This window comes from Ammodytes marinus (genome assembly GCF_949987685.1).
Source record: "Ammodytes marinus genome assembly, chromosome: 16".
In the NCBI taxonomy this organism is placed as follows: domain Eukaryota; kingdom Metazoa; phylum Chordata; class Actinopteri; order Uranoscopiformes; family Ammodytidae; genus Ammodytes; species Ammodytes marinus.
Window position 1 is genome coordinate 16994662 of NC_137220.1, and position 11290 is coordinate 17005951.

Below are 11290 nucleotides of genomic sequence, written 5' to 3' on the forward strand. Positions count from 1 at the left end.
GTGTCTAACTATTTAGTGGAACTCCAAAAGACAATTCAGGCATCTGAAATAAGAGTCACAAGGCTCAAAGATTGTGAGCCACCACTAGTTTCATTTAAGTGCTTATGTAAAATCTTAACCTGAAAAGTAACCAGCTGTCATGAATATAGTCATGCACAATATTTCCCCTCTGAAATGGAGTACAAAGTGACAGGGAATGAATGAGCAGTAGAGGCGCACAGAACTATACAGCATGTGTCTTTATTGATCTATTAATGAGAAATTATACATCGGAACCACAGGGCAGAGCTGGAAGGAGATCAACAAAAAAAGACTGATAGAACCTTGTTTTTAATATTTTGTTTCGTCTCTGAGCTCCCAAAGCACATGTTCATTTAAATACAGTCAAACACGAGACACGGCAGCCAACGACGCCGCAATGAGGACAGAGGAGCTGACGGTGGAGGAAGTGGGATCTGGTTTGGCCTCCCAAAGCACTTCCTGTTAGGAGAGGGGTGGGGGGGGGGGTGTCACGCTGGGGTCAACCTCTGGAGGGAACATACAATAGTTACGAGTCATTACACATGAACACCTGAGCTAATATGAATGAAGAAAGGAGGGAAAGAACATGTCTGACTTGCCTGTGCAGTGAGATACACAACTGATTATTCATAAACGTCCTTCTTGTCTGCGATATACTGTACAATCTCGTCAGGACTCATCAACTTCTCCGCTTCCGCGTCCGGAATCTCAAAGCCTGCAGGATAAACACACACAAGCAAAAGGAATATAAAGATCATGTTGCACTTGAACACACCAGAGACCGGAGCTGAAATTTAAACTGTATTTCTACTCTGAAAAATATCAAAACAAATCAAATATGACAAGCTAGCCGGCCGTAGAAAACAACTGATCTCCAGATTTAAAATAATTCAGACATACTAAAATATGTCAGCTATAATCGATTTATCTGCAGATCGGTTTGTCCCTAAACTAGTGGAAATGACGTCACATTTTCCCAAAGTTAGGGGAACTACGTCATCAGATGTCCGAGCAACAGTCTAAAAATAGAAGAAACTTTGGCATTTTTCCTTTACAAAATGTTGCGAAAACAATTGATCCATAATCAAAGTAGTTGCAGATACATTTTCTGCTGCAGCTCTATTCTGGTACTCATTACACTGAATAGACCTTTGAAACTATTTATATGAATCGGCACAAAGTTGAACACAGGCTGAAGATACAAGGTTTTCACGGGACAGTGATGCTGTACTGTTGAACAGGTGCTTCTTATTTTAAAATAAGAGCCAGTGTTTTATTTGCTTTCAGCTGTATTAGTCTATTTTACCTCAATGATGTTGTGCTATTCAGGCTTACTTTTTTCTGTTGCTTGTGGTATTTTTGTCTCTGTGATTCTGCATTGTCATGATTTGATTATTTTGATTGTTAAACACTGTCGATTTGATTATTATAGTACAGGTCATTATGTGGGTCCATCACTTCCTCAGTCACACTGACCTCACCTCACAGAGTGTTATGAATATTACAATATTATACATTTGACAACTTTGATATACGTATCACTGCATCCCTTTAAATTATTATTTTTTCCTCTACACAAATTTCATTACACCTGCATATTTTCAGTAGTGCCCCTGTGCTGATTCTAAGCAGCCTAAAGCAGGTGACTGTGCAGCCTTGAAACACACTCACCGAACTCATCCTCCATGGCCATGATGATCTCCACCTGGTCCAAGCTGTCCAGACCTAGGTCCTTCATGAAGTGGGAGGATGCCTGCAGCTGTGCAGCACAAGGGCATGAGAAATTATCCAATTATGAATCATGGTTCAACTAGCATTCAAACAATCATTAACTTATTTTTAGCCAAATAATATAATAATCATTTATTTCTCGTTTTTATTTCTATTTTGCAGTATTTCATTTCATTCTTGAAGTTATCTGCGGGTTTAACTTGAAAGGGGTGGGAGGTAGTTTTTGATAAATGTACTGTGTGTATGCTGCTACTACTACTGGATTTCATTAGTTTCAGGTTTACTGTAACAATGCACACTAATAAAACATCTAAACATTCTTTATAATTATGTAAAAATGTGCCAGAATTAGCCAGAAGGCTATTTTACATCTGCTATCTTTGGACTGGTGGTAAGAGGTCACCCAGTGCCTAACTTTGCACCTTCCCAGAATTGATGTGAGAATTTCCTTACGGATCAATAACGTATCCATCCATCTATCGAATTTCCACACAGGGTAAAAGTAAAACAAGCCTCTCACATACACCAACAACTTGGTATTCTTAACATGATCCAATCCATGTTAAAAGGCATTTATAAATAAATTCAATATAAAAAAACAAATGAAAATATTTCAGCGAGCTGCCCTCACATGTGGAAACTCTCACATGTTACCTATCAACAGACACAATGCATCCATCTTTCACCATTTCACTTCAGGCCCATGTATGACATGTTGTACTGGGCAGCGAGCAAAGTGTGGTCCTACTGACCACTTCATTAGCACTCACCTTCTCGGGGTTGATCTTGTCGTAGAGCTTGAGGACATACAAGACGCGTTCTTTGATGGTCTCTATGGTGAGGGGGGGCAGGTCTCCATACTGTCTGCACAGTACACCCACTGAGGGGATCTGTGGTGGGGAGGAGGCAAGATGAGGTGAGCAGAGGTCATCCATCGACATCACAAATACAAGTAGTGACCAATCAGGTAAAGAAGTTTACTGAACTGTTAAATGGTTAGTATAAAACGGTCTGAGTTTTGCATTTTGCATAATACTCTTTTCTGGTTTAAGGGGACAATTCTATATAAGCAAAGCGGATCCCAATTCTCAACCATCAAATCACTTCATTAGCTCCTAACGCAATACGAACCGACTCCACTCAGCCATTGGCTGAATGAATATTCTTATCTCTATGTCTTCTTTGTAAACACTGTGACCGACCTTAGGTAACGCATTACTCATAATAACGAATAATAATTTTTAGCGTTACATTCTCCACGCGGTTATTGATATCACGCTTGAAAAAGCAGTAAACTAAAAAGTAACACACGGTACAAAAAATGCTTCTGTGCAGCAGAATTGTTTTACAAAAGCGGGCATTGATCTTGTCTGCAGAAGCACCGTTAGCTATTTGTTAGCTGGCTGTAGCTGTATTGTTGAAAGGCGCTTAGGATCAGTTTGAGCATCCATGTCTGCAAGCTGCAGGTGAGAGAAGGGCACCAACACAAACGTGTGTCTACAAACAACTCACCAACTTTGCTAACTAGCTAGCTATGTGGCTAATGAGCAAAACATGGCTCTTGTGTAATCAAAAATACAGCAAAACAACGTTTCGAAGGGTCCGGGCAAAATATAATATAGGCACATTTTGTCTCGCGTTAAAGTTAAGTGCTTGCGTGCCGCGTTGAGCTTTCAGAGGGCTAGTGTTGTCCTGACAGGAGTTGAAAGGCGTCGGTAGGTCATAGCAGCGCACGTTAGGCCTGCGACTCCTCAATGTTACCGGAGACTCACCCGGCTCTGCGCAAGCCACCGCGTCCTCCGGCTGTCTACGGCGAAGGAGAGAGGACGGTGGGCTGCTACTGCTGCCGGGGCGGCGGCTCGGACTGCCGGGTTAGCGGCGGAGAGCCTCAGCGAAGGCCGGGCGAGCAAGCGGACACACTGCTGCAGGACACGGGCCGCCATGATGGAGAAAAGTGACTGGTGTCTCCCAGCGTGCACGGCGAAGAAGAAACGGGGTCAAGGGCTTCGAAGTGCGCATGCGCCAATACAACACAAGCGCTGCGTTTATTTGGCATCTGTTATTTAAGTTGTGCTTTTTTACAATGGAATTTCCTAAACACACAATCGAAACGTGTGCAACTATAACAACTGACTGATTAAAAGTAAAATATAAAAGTTCTGAGGAGGAGCTGGGATTCGGCTCAGGAAAAAGCAATCAATCACAATATGATATTAATTGATTAGTTGTTAAATTATAACCAACCACCACAGTGCAGATACTAGAACCGTAGAACACAGCCATTTAAATATACATGTATAACTTGTATGCCCTATAACTAAATATAAAACTAGCTAGTCGGCTATTTCATTTGTTTGGTTTAACGTAAACCCATCGATGAGTTGGCACTCTACTGTTACTGTCTGAGGAACCATTGCTCAGTCGGCAGCTGAAGCGAAGAACTGACAGCTAGAACACATAGATGCTTTAATCATTATCACTGAATAATCGCCGTTGTCTTGAATATTTTTACCTAATTCCCAGACATGGAGTTATCTGAAATACTCTACAACAAAGCGGAGTACATTGAGACGGTAAAGTGTGTGATTTTAAGCCGTTGTTAGCTAGCTAGTCACATGCTATTTGGTTTAAGCTAAATGGGGCGTTGGACGCTCAATAACTGAACTCATTGTTTGTGCTCCGTTTACAGAGACAATAAGACATAAACTCGATGTAATACGAGTCTTAACCAGTCCTGTCATTTGTTTCAGGCCTCTGGCAACAAAGTAAGCAGACAGTCGGTGCTGTGCGGTAGTCAAAACATCGTCCTGAATGGCAAAGTAAGTACACAACAGAGACACACTGCCAGTTGTTATGCCGATAATTGCATGCACCTTAGTAAACATTACACCTCTGCCGACTCATGTGTAATTCTAGAGATCTATAGTCAAGGTTAAACAGAGTTCGGCATAACACTGGCAGTCAATAACACAGCTTCCTGTCAGCGATTGTGTTTTTATGAACATGTTCTGTTCTGTGATAGAGCTTACACAATGTTTGCTTGTTTCTTTGTTTTCCTCCAGACTATTGTTATGAATGACTGCATCATCAGAGGGGACCTGGCTAACGTCAGGGTGGGCAGACACTGTGTGGTGAAGAGCCGGAGTGTCATCCGACCACCATTCAAAAAGTTCAGCAAAGGGTAAAAACCGTGCACCTTCTATTCTTGGCAAATATTCAAGCGAGAGTGGCGAAAACCAAAAATGATAATGTTATTTATTATAATTTTGAACTTGTCTTTGCATCAGGGAATAACACTTTAGTTACATATTTATTTATCCTTAATCCTGTGAGATTCATTTTTCAGAAAACAAAGACATAATCTTGATATCTCCCTCCAGAGTGGCATTCTTCCCCCTGCATATCGGGGACCACGTCTTTATCGAGGAGGACTGTGTGGTCAACGCAGCGCAGATTGGTTCCTACGTCCACATTGGCAAGAACTGTGTCATAGTGAGTGTGATGAAGACACACACACACACACACACACACACACACACACACACACACACACACCCACACACACACACACACACACAAGCACAAGCCCCAGTGAGAGAGGACACAAACAGTGTGGCAGTGTCTTCTCTTGCCTGCAGTGAAACAGTCACATGGTCGTCATGTTTCGGACGAGGTGAGCGCAGCAGCAGACTCCAGGGTGGGCTGCTGTGAGCACAGACACAGACCTGGTTTGGAATAGCAATTGAAACGCATTCATTAATCTTTTTTTTTTAAGAGCCACTGCAGTCTATTCACAGCAGGATCCAGATAACATTACATTTCCATAGCCGTGCTGGATGAGCCTCGATCCAACATTTGAAAAAGCCACATTTTGGGAGTGCTACATGAACATCTCTGTTTGTAGTGTTAGCTGGTCATTTTCCAAAATCATGATTTGGTTTCCAAGACGGCTGAAAAAAAAAATCAATATTTAAATAGTTTTTCATTTTAGCGTTTGTTTGTTTGTTTTGCTAGGTAAAAGTAAAAAAACAAACACTATTTCACCATGTTGAAAGGATTATGTATTATTCCCTACACATGCGTGTTCTTCACTGTGATACTGGACATCCGGTACAGGTGTGATTCAAAAGATACTACCTCAATACATGTTTTCAAAGTATAGGAATTGTATTGTAGAAATTGTAGAAAGTATAGTAATGTATAGAAACTGCAACTGGCTCCCTGCTAAACACAAGACTCCCAACTTGGCCCAGAAGGATGCTTAATGCTTTGTTGTCCTGAACACAACAGCCACCATGTGTTGTTCACCATTGTGTACTTATGATGAATTAAAAAAACTTGTAGTCAGTTAAAGCTTTTGTCTCTGTAGCAGCTGTTTATTAACCTGCTCCTGCCTTTGTGTGGTGTGTTGTGTGCAGGGTCGTCGCTGCGTGCTGAAGGACTGCTGCAAGATCTTAGACAACACCGTGCTCCCTCCTGAGACAGTGGTGCCGCCTTTCACTGTCTTCTCTGGATGCCCAGGTCAGCCACACACCAGGGACTAGTCCTTGACTAATCAGTTCAACTTTCAAACACCCGCTGCCTCACTAGTCGACACCAGAAAAACAAACTATACTCATTTAGTAAATGAATTGCCCGGTATGTGTAAAAGTGGTACTTGCACTTGGACAAAAGAAAAATGTGTGAAAAATCCAGTGTGTGTATATTGGTGGAGCTTATTAAAAGCGGGAGAGACAGAGAGATAAAAAGGTAGAGCACAGAACAGAGCTGCGGAAAAGGCAAAGCAAATGTATTTTATCACTCAGTGTAAACTCTCTTTCGTCAGCTGTTACCAGTCCTTTAACCTATTTTATCCGGCTCACTTTGCTCTATGCGTGGCGGTGGAGACGAACACAGAACTTCACAAGCAGAACAAGTGGGATTTGTCGGTCCAGCGATATGCAAACAGCAGAGCACTAGGGTTTATTGATAAACTTTATAAAAGACACACTTAAAATAACTATATCTGCCCAGACAAAAACCTCTTACTTAAGATGGCTTCAATGAGCGATCAATGTGTGTAAATCCGTCAGGTAAATGTGTCCGATGACTGGACCGTTATCTTAGTAGCACTTAAGTTCATTTGGTGAGTTGCTGTCATTTTATAGTACGCAATGTTTATAAGGTATGTATTTTGTCAACTTTTGTGAATTCCTTCTTCATGTAATGTGCTACTGCTCAATCTTAGCACCACCTTTTTAAGAAACAAGAATGCTGCACATTACAACGACATTTACATGAACAACTTGGTATTTAGAAACATGTTAATACTAAGGGGCTCGCAAAAACATTTGAACCTTGTAGTCTACATTGTGCTTGTTTTTGTCTCAGTGTTTCCTTGCTTATACACTAGTCGACTAGTCAAAATTAAAACTTCTGTTTTAAAGGTTGGGTAAATTCGTCACTATGGTCATCTATACCACACACACCTCTTCCACTTTCTGTCCATCTGCCATGTAATTAACCCTTGGGTTTTTTCCTTCTTCTCTTTCTTTGTTTCAGGTCTATTTTCAGGAGAGCTCCCAGAATGCACCCAGGATCTGATGATCGACGTCACCAAGAGCTACTACCAGAAGTTCCTGCCCCTCAGCCAGATCTGAGTCCTGTGCAACAAAACCCAGGGGTGCGGGGTGCAAACCCTCTACAGCCTGTTCTGGGTTGGGGGTCTCATCTCACTGAAATGGACGTTCTCTCCTTCTCCTTCTGCTACCCAGAGGCTTCGAGTTTCTCTTCCCAAGAAAAAACAGCTTAAGAGAATGAGTAGAGCATATTATAAATAAAATCGGATATAATTACAGAAGGTAATTTAGTATTAAGTATTTTCAATCGAGAAATCCCAAAGTAACATGGCCAATCCCAGCCAGCCTGAGATGCCTTCAAGGGGCATGGGTCAAACCCTTCATTTACAGGCACACCGTTATATTATTTTTGTATGTAGCCTGATCATGTAGCTTTTTTTTCTTGGGTCAGTGTTCTGTGGAGAAACTCGGGGCGCTCGGTTGGGCTGTGGATAATCACAACGCACCTCTGAGGAGAAGGTGGTGGAGGTGCTAAGAAAGGAGGGAGGTGTTTGAAGAATGTTGTGGAACACAGCTCGTGATATACTTTAAGACACCGATGGACCAAAACTATAGCGGACACTTGAGCAGTACACCAATGTCAACACTAGTCATTCTGTTTTAGCCATTTTATTTTGAAAATCAAAGAACGTCTTCTTTGTTTGCTTTTTGTTATTTGTCATAAAACGTATTTAATGCTTTGCTGAGTTTAATTACATAATGTTTCAAATGATCATCTGCCATGTTGATTTGAATACATTGACGTGTGCTTGGCCTTTGAAGTAAGCATACAAAAAAATTAGCCAACATTTGAAATATTGCAGCAATTAAATAAATATATCTGTCCTGTGCTTTACAGTGCAAAATTGTTCCACTTCAACTTATTGTTTGTTTCTTTTTTTCTTTTGACTCCACAATACCAGTTTCAGTTTTTCATCCGTTGATCAGCAGTTGGTGGTGCTGATGAGCAAATAAGCATAATGGTATGCCAAAGGAGGCAGGGGGGAAGAAGAAAACTTAGGACTAAATAGTGAAGTATTTATATCACTCCAATAGTTACACATGTTTCAGTAGGCAGAAAGAAAAAAATATTTTCAATTGTATAGATTTTAATGATACATGTGTGTTTTAGTGGGAAATAAAACATCTAAACACATTTTTATTTACAAGAATGTACAGGGTGCCTATATAAGCTTGAAGCTGGCAGCTTTAAAATTTCCCTGATGTGTTGTCATGTTAACAAACATGTCTTATAAATGTTTAGAATGTTTTAATTCCTTCCTCATAAAACATTTGAAAATCTTGAAATTTTGCATTGTTTGCATCCATGCTTATTGTCTAGTTATTAGTATTCTTTGTTCTGCCTTTATTTGCACAATACGGCCACCTGTTTGTTAGTGGAATAGTGTACAGCCATTGGCCAGACTTTGTTTTGTGTTGCATTTCTGTTTTACATTAGACAAAAGGGTCCACACCAGTCCTTTGGCACCCCCTGGTGGCAGTAAGCAGGATTGAATCCTGAGCCAAATGATGAACCTCGCCACTTCTTATTTCTGTCAACTTTGAATGAATAGCCTAATGAAGACATCACAGACTCAGCTGTGACCTGAAAAGCTTCAGGGAAAGTTTCACATGACCAAGATATTTGCTGTTACACACCTGTAAATACCAGTGAAAGTACTGTTTTGTTTTTTATATTTCTTACATACATTTAAGGCCTCTTGACACTGCAGTACAAATCAAGTCTGTTTGTTTTTCTTGTCTGCAGATTCAAAAACAGATCCATTGGACAGTAGGGGAAACTGCAGTGCAAGTTCACAAAATATATCAGCTCATAAAGTGAGGAAAGAGAAGAGCTAAGCTTCCTTTTTTTAATGTCAAACTGGTCAGTTAATGTGGCTCGCACTACTTTCTTTAAAAACATTAAACCGCTGCTGGTCAACCGATAAAATGTCTCCGTACATGTTAATAGATTCCTCACAGAACAAATCCAAATTCTAGTTTCAAGTAGACAAAATTAATAGAAATCCATTATCCATTATCCATTTTTAATAAAACATAGTCCATCCAATTGCAACTCAATGGTTTTATTTCTTTTACATTGTGAACCACATATATCATACCAACAATTAAATGTTAAGTATATAGATTAGCCATTTATTACTTTTTAAACAAATAAGTATCAAGAAACAGCTGATAATAGTGTTGGCTCCAGAGACACGTGGCATGAGTCAGCCTTTTTGAAACAATATGGATGAACGCCGAGGACCGGCTCACAGGAAGAAAAAGACAGAGTGCTCCCTCCATTATGACCAGGCTAATCTACTGGGGTTCAACACAGGTTGACAGTGGGATTGGAAAGATGGCCCAATCCTGCTCGTGGAACCATCCTTTGATAGTCGGAATTGAAGTTACATTTTCCCTTTCTGCAGACACTTCTTCCACAACTTCCCTTTAACTGACATGTTCATGCAACAGACACAGGGGGAGGTTATGACTACTCATTTGTAACTAAACGTGCCATTTTGCTTTCCAGTCAAGAATGCTGACAATGTGGAGTGCCGTGTCTGGAGAAAGACAAATTACTGAAATATCTTCTCTAATGAAGAGCGTGTGACCAGGGTGTCAGGTTCATCTCCAATCCTCTATGTTGGCCTTGCCATAATCTCTGAAGACGGCCCTTTGCAAGGACCCAGAGTCTAAAACTGCCATGCACTCCAAGTGCGACTTTTAGGGCCACGTTCCTATTCAAGAATAATAATAATAATAATAATAATAATAATAATAATAATTGATAGGTTTTATATAGCGCTTTATTGCCTAGGCACTCAAAGACGCTTTACATGGATCCTTCATTATTCATCAGGCCTGTGATAACCTAAAAAGGAACTTACATGAGATTGTTTTGAGATACATCTTTCAATGGAGACCGACATGGCCTCAAAATGAATTAACGTTGGCCCTCCTTCACAGTAATCAGAGGCTCAAAATGAAGTTCATATTTCCACTAGTTAAAAGTTGATTCAGTGGTTTCATGAAAGGGACAAACTCCTAAACGCAGAACTCTGCATTAGTTTTGACAGAATCAATACGCTTCTCGGCCTAGTCTCCACCCCCCACTGACAAGCCAGCGACAGTGTGAATATAAAAGCCAACCTATAACGCAAAATGAAATCTGTGACCATAATGTAACAGAAGTTAAAAACTGGCATGCTTTATACAACAAAAGAAAACCCCACTTTCTAGGGCATAGGGGTGACGAGGAGTGAACAAGTCAACAAAAATGAGGGGGAACAAGAGAAGGATCCACTGACATCTCAAAAGCCAGCTATTGTGGATAATATGGCCCGACTTACTGTAACACTACGCCAGGCATCACTGGAGATATTTATAATTGGTTAAGTAACTAAACTCACAATCTTTTTTAAATAATTTACACTTTGATAGCTTCCTATGCTAAATGAAAGCATATTTCAACAATTGAGTTTCATTACACCCACATAAAAGCTTAGGTTTTACTCCAATGATTGTTCATTAAGGCCCTAACATAAGCCAGGAATCAGTACAGTACCAACTCACGTTACTTTACAAGTGACAAATTGTACCCAGGTATCTGACTGGTGTGATGTCAAGTGTCTCCTACTCTACTACCCACAGAAGGATGGAAGGCAAAGACCATTTAAAGAATGAAATAAAAAATAAAATCCCAGAGCTGCATCATCCGGTACCAAGCTAAATCAAACTGATCCACATCTTATTAATGCACACACCCCTTGTACAAAATAAAGCAGACTGTGTCCCAACACCCAGTCCGACACTGCAGCCAAATAATCCAGCGCCTGGTGTGCTATGGCTGGCAATGTTTGGTGGGGGCTGTTGAGAAACGCTACCTTTGCAAGAACAATTCTGTGAATTATGCTTTGTTTACAGCACCGATTATC

At 40.6% G+C, this 11290-nt stretch overlaps 2 protein-coding genes across 2 annotated transcripts; one reads left to right on the forward strand and one right to left on the reverse strand.

Annotated features, from left to right (window-relative positions):
• Nucleotides 1–224: 224 nt before the first annotated feature.
• On the reverse strand, nt 225–3720 carry ndufab1b (NADH:ubiquinone oxidoreductase subunit AB1b). Its single transcript, XM_080044795.1, has 5 exons — nt 3525–3720; nt 2523–2642; nt 1693–1780; nt 621–736; nt 225–527 (listed from the first exon to the last, which is right to left on the reverse strand). Exons 1-4 carry the CDS (start codon nt 3693–3695, stop codon nt 645–647), a joined length of 471 nt encoding a protein of 156 aa, XP_079900921.1. The 5' UTR covers nt 3696–3720; the 3' UTR covers nt 225–527; nt 621–644.
• A 444-nt stretch (nt 3721–4164) lies between these two features.
• Nucleotides 4165–8200, forward strand: dctn5 (dynactin 5). The gene is made up of 6 exons (XM_080044402.1): nt 4165–4325; nt 4503–4571; nt 4815–4933; nt 5133–5244; nt 6171–6273; nt 7294–8200. The coding sequence occupies exons 1-6, from the start codon at nt 4278–4280 to the stop codon at nt 7389–7391; spliced, it is 549 nt and encodes a 182-aa protein (XP_079900528.1). The 5' UTR covers nt 4165–4277; the 3' UTR covers nt 7392–8200.
• Nucleotides 8201–11290: the final 3090 nt, after the last annotated feature.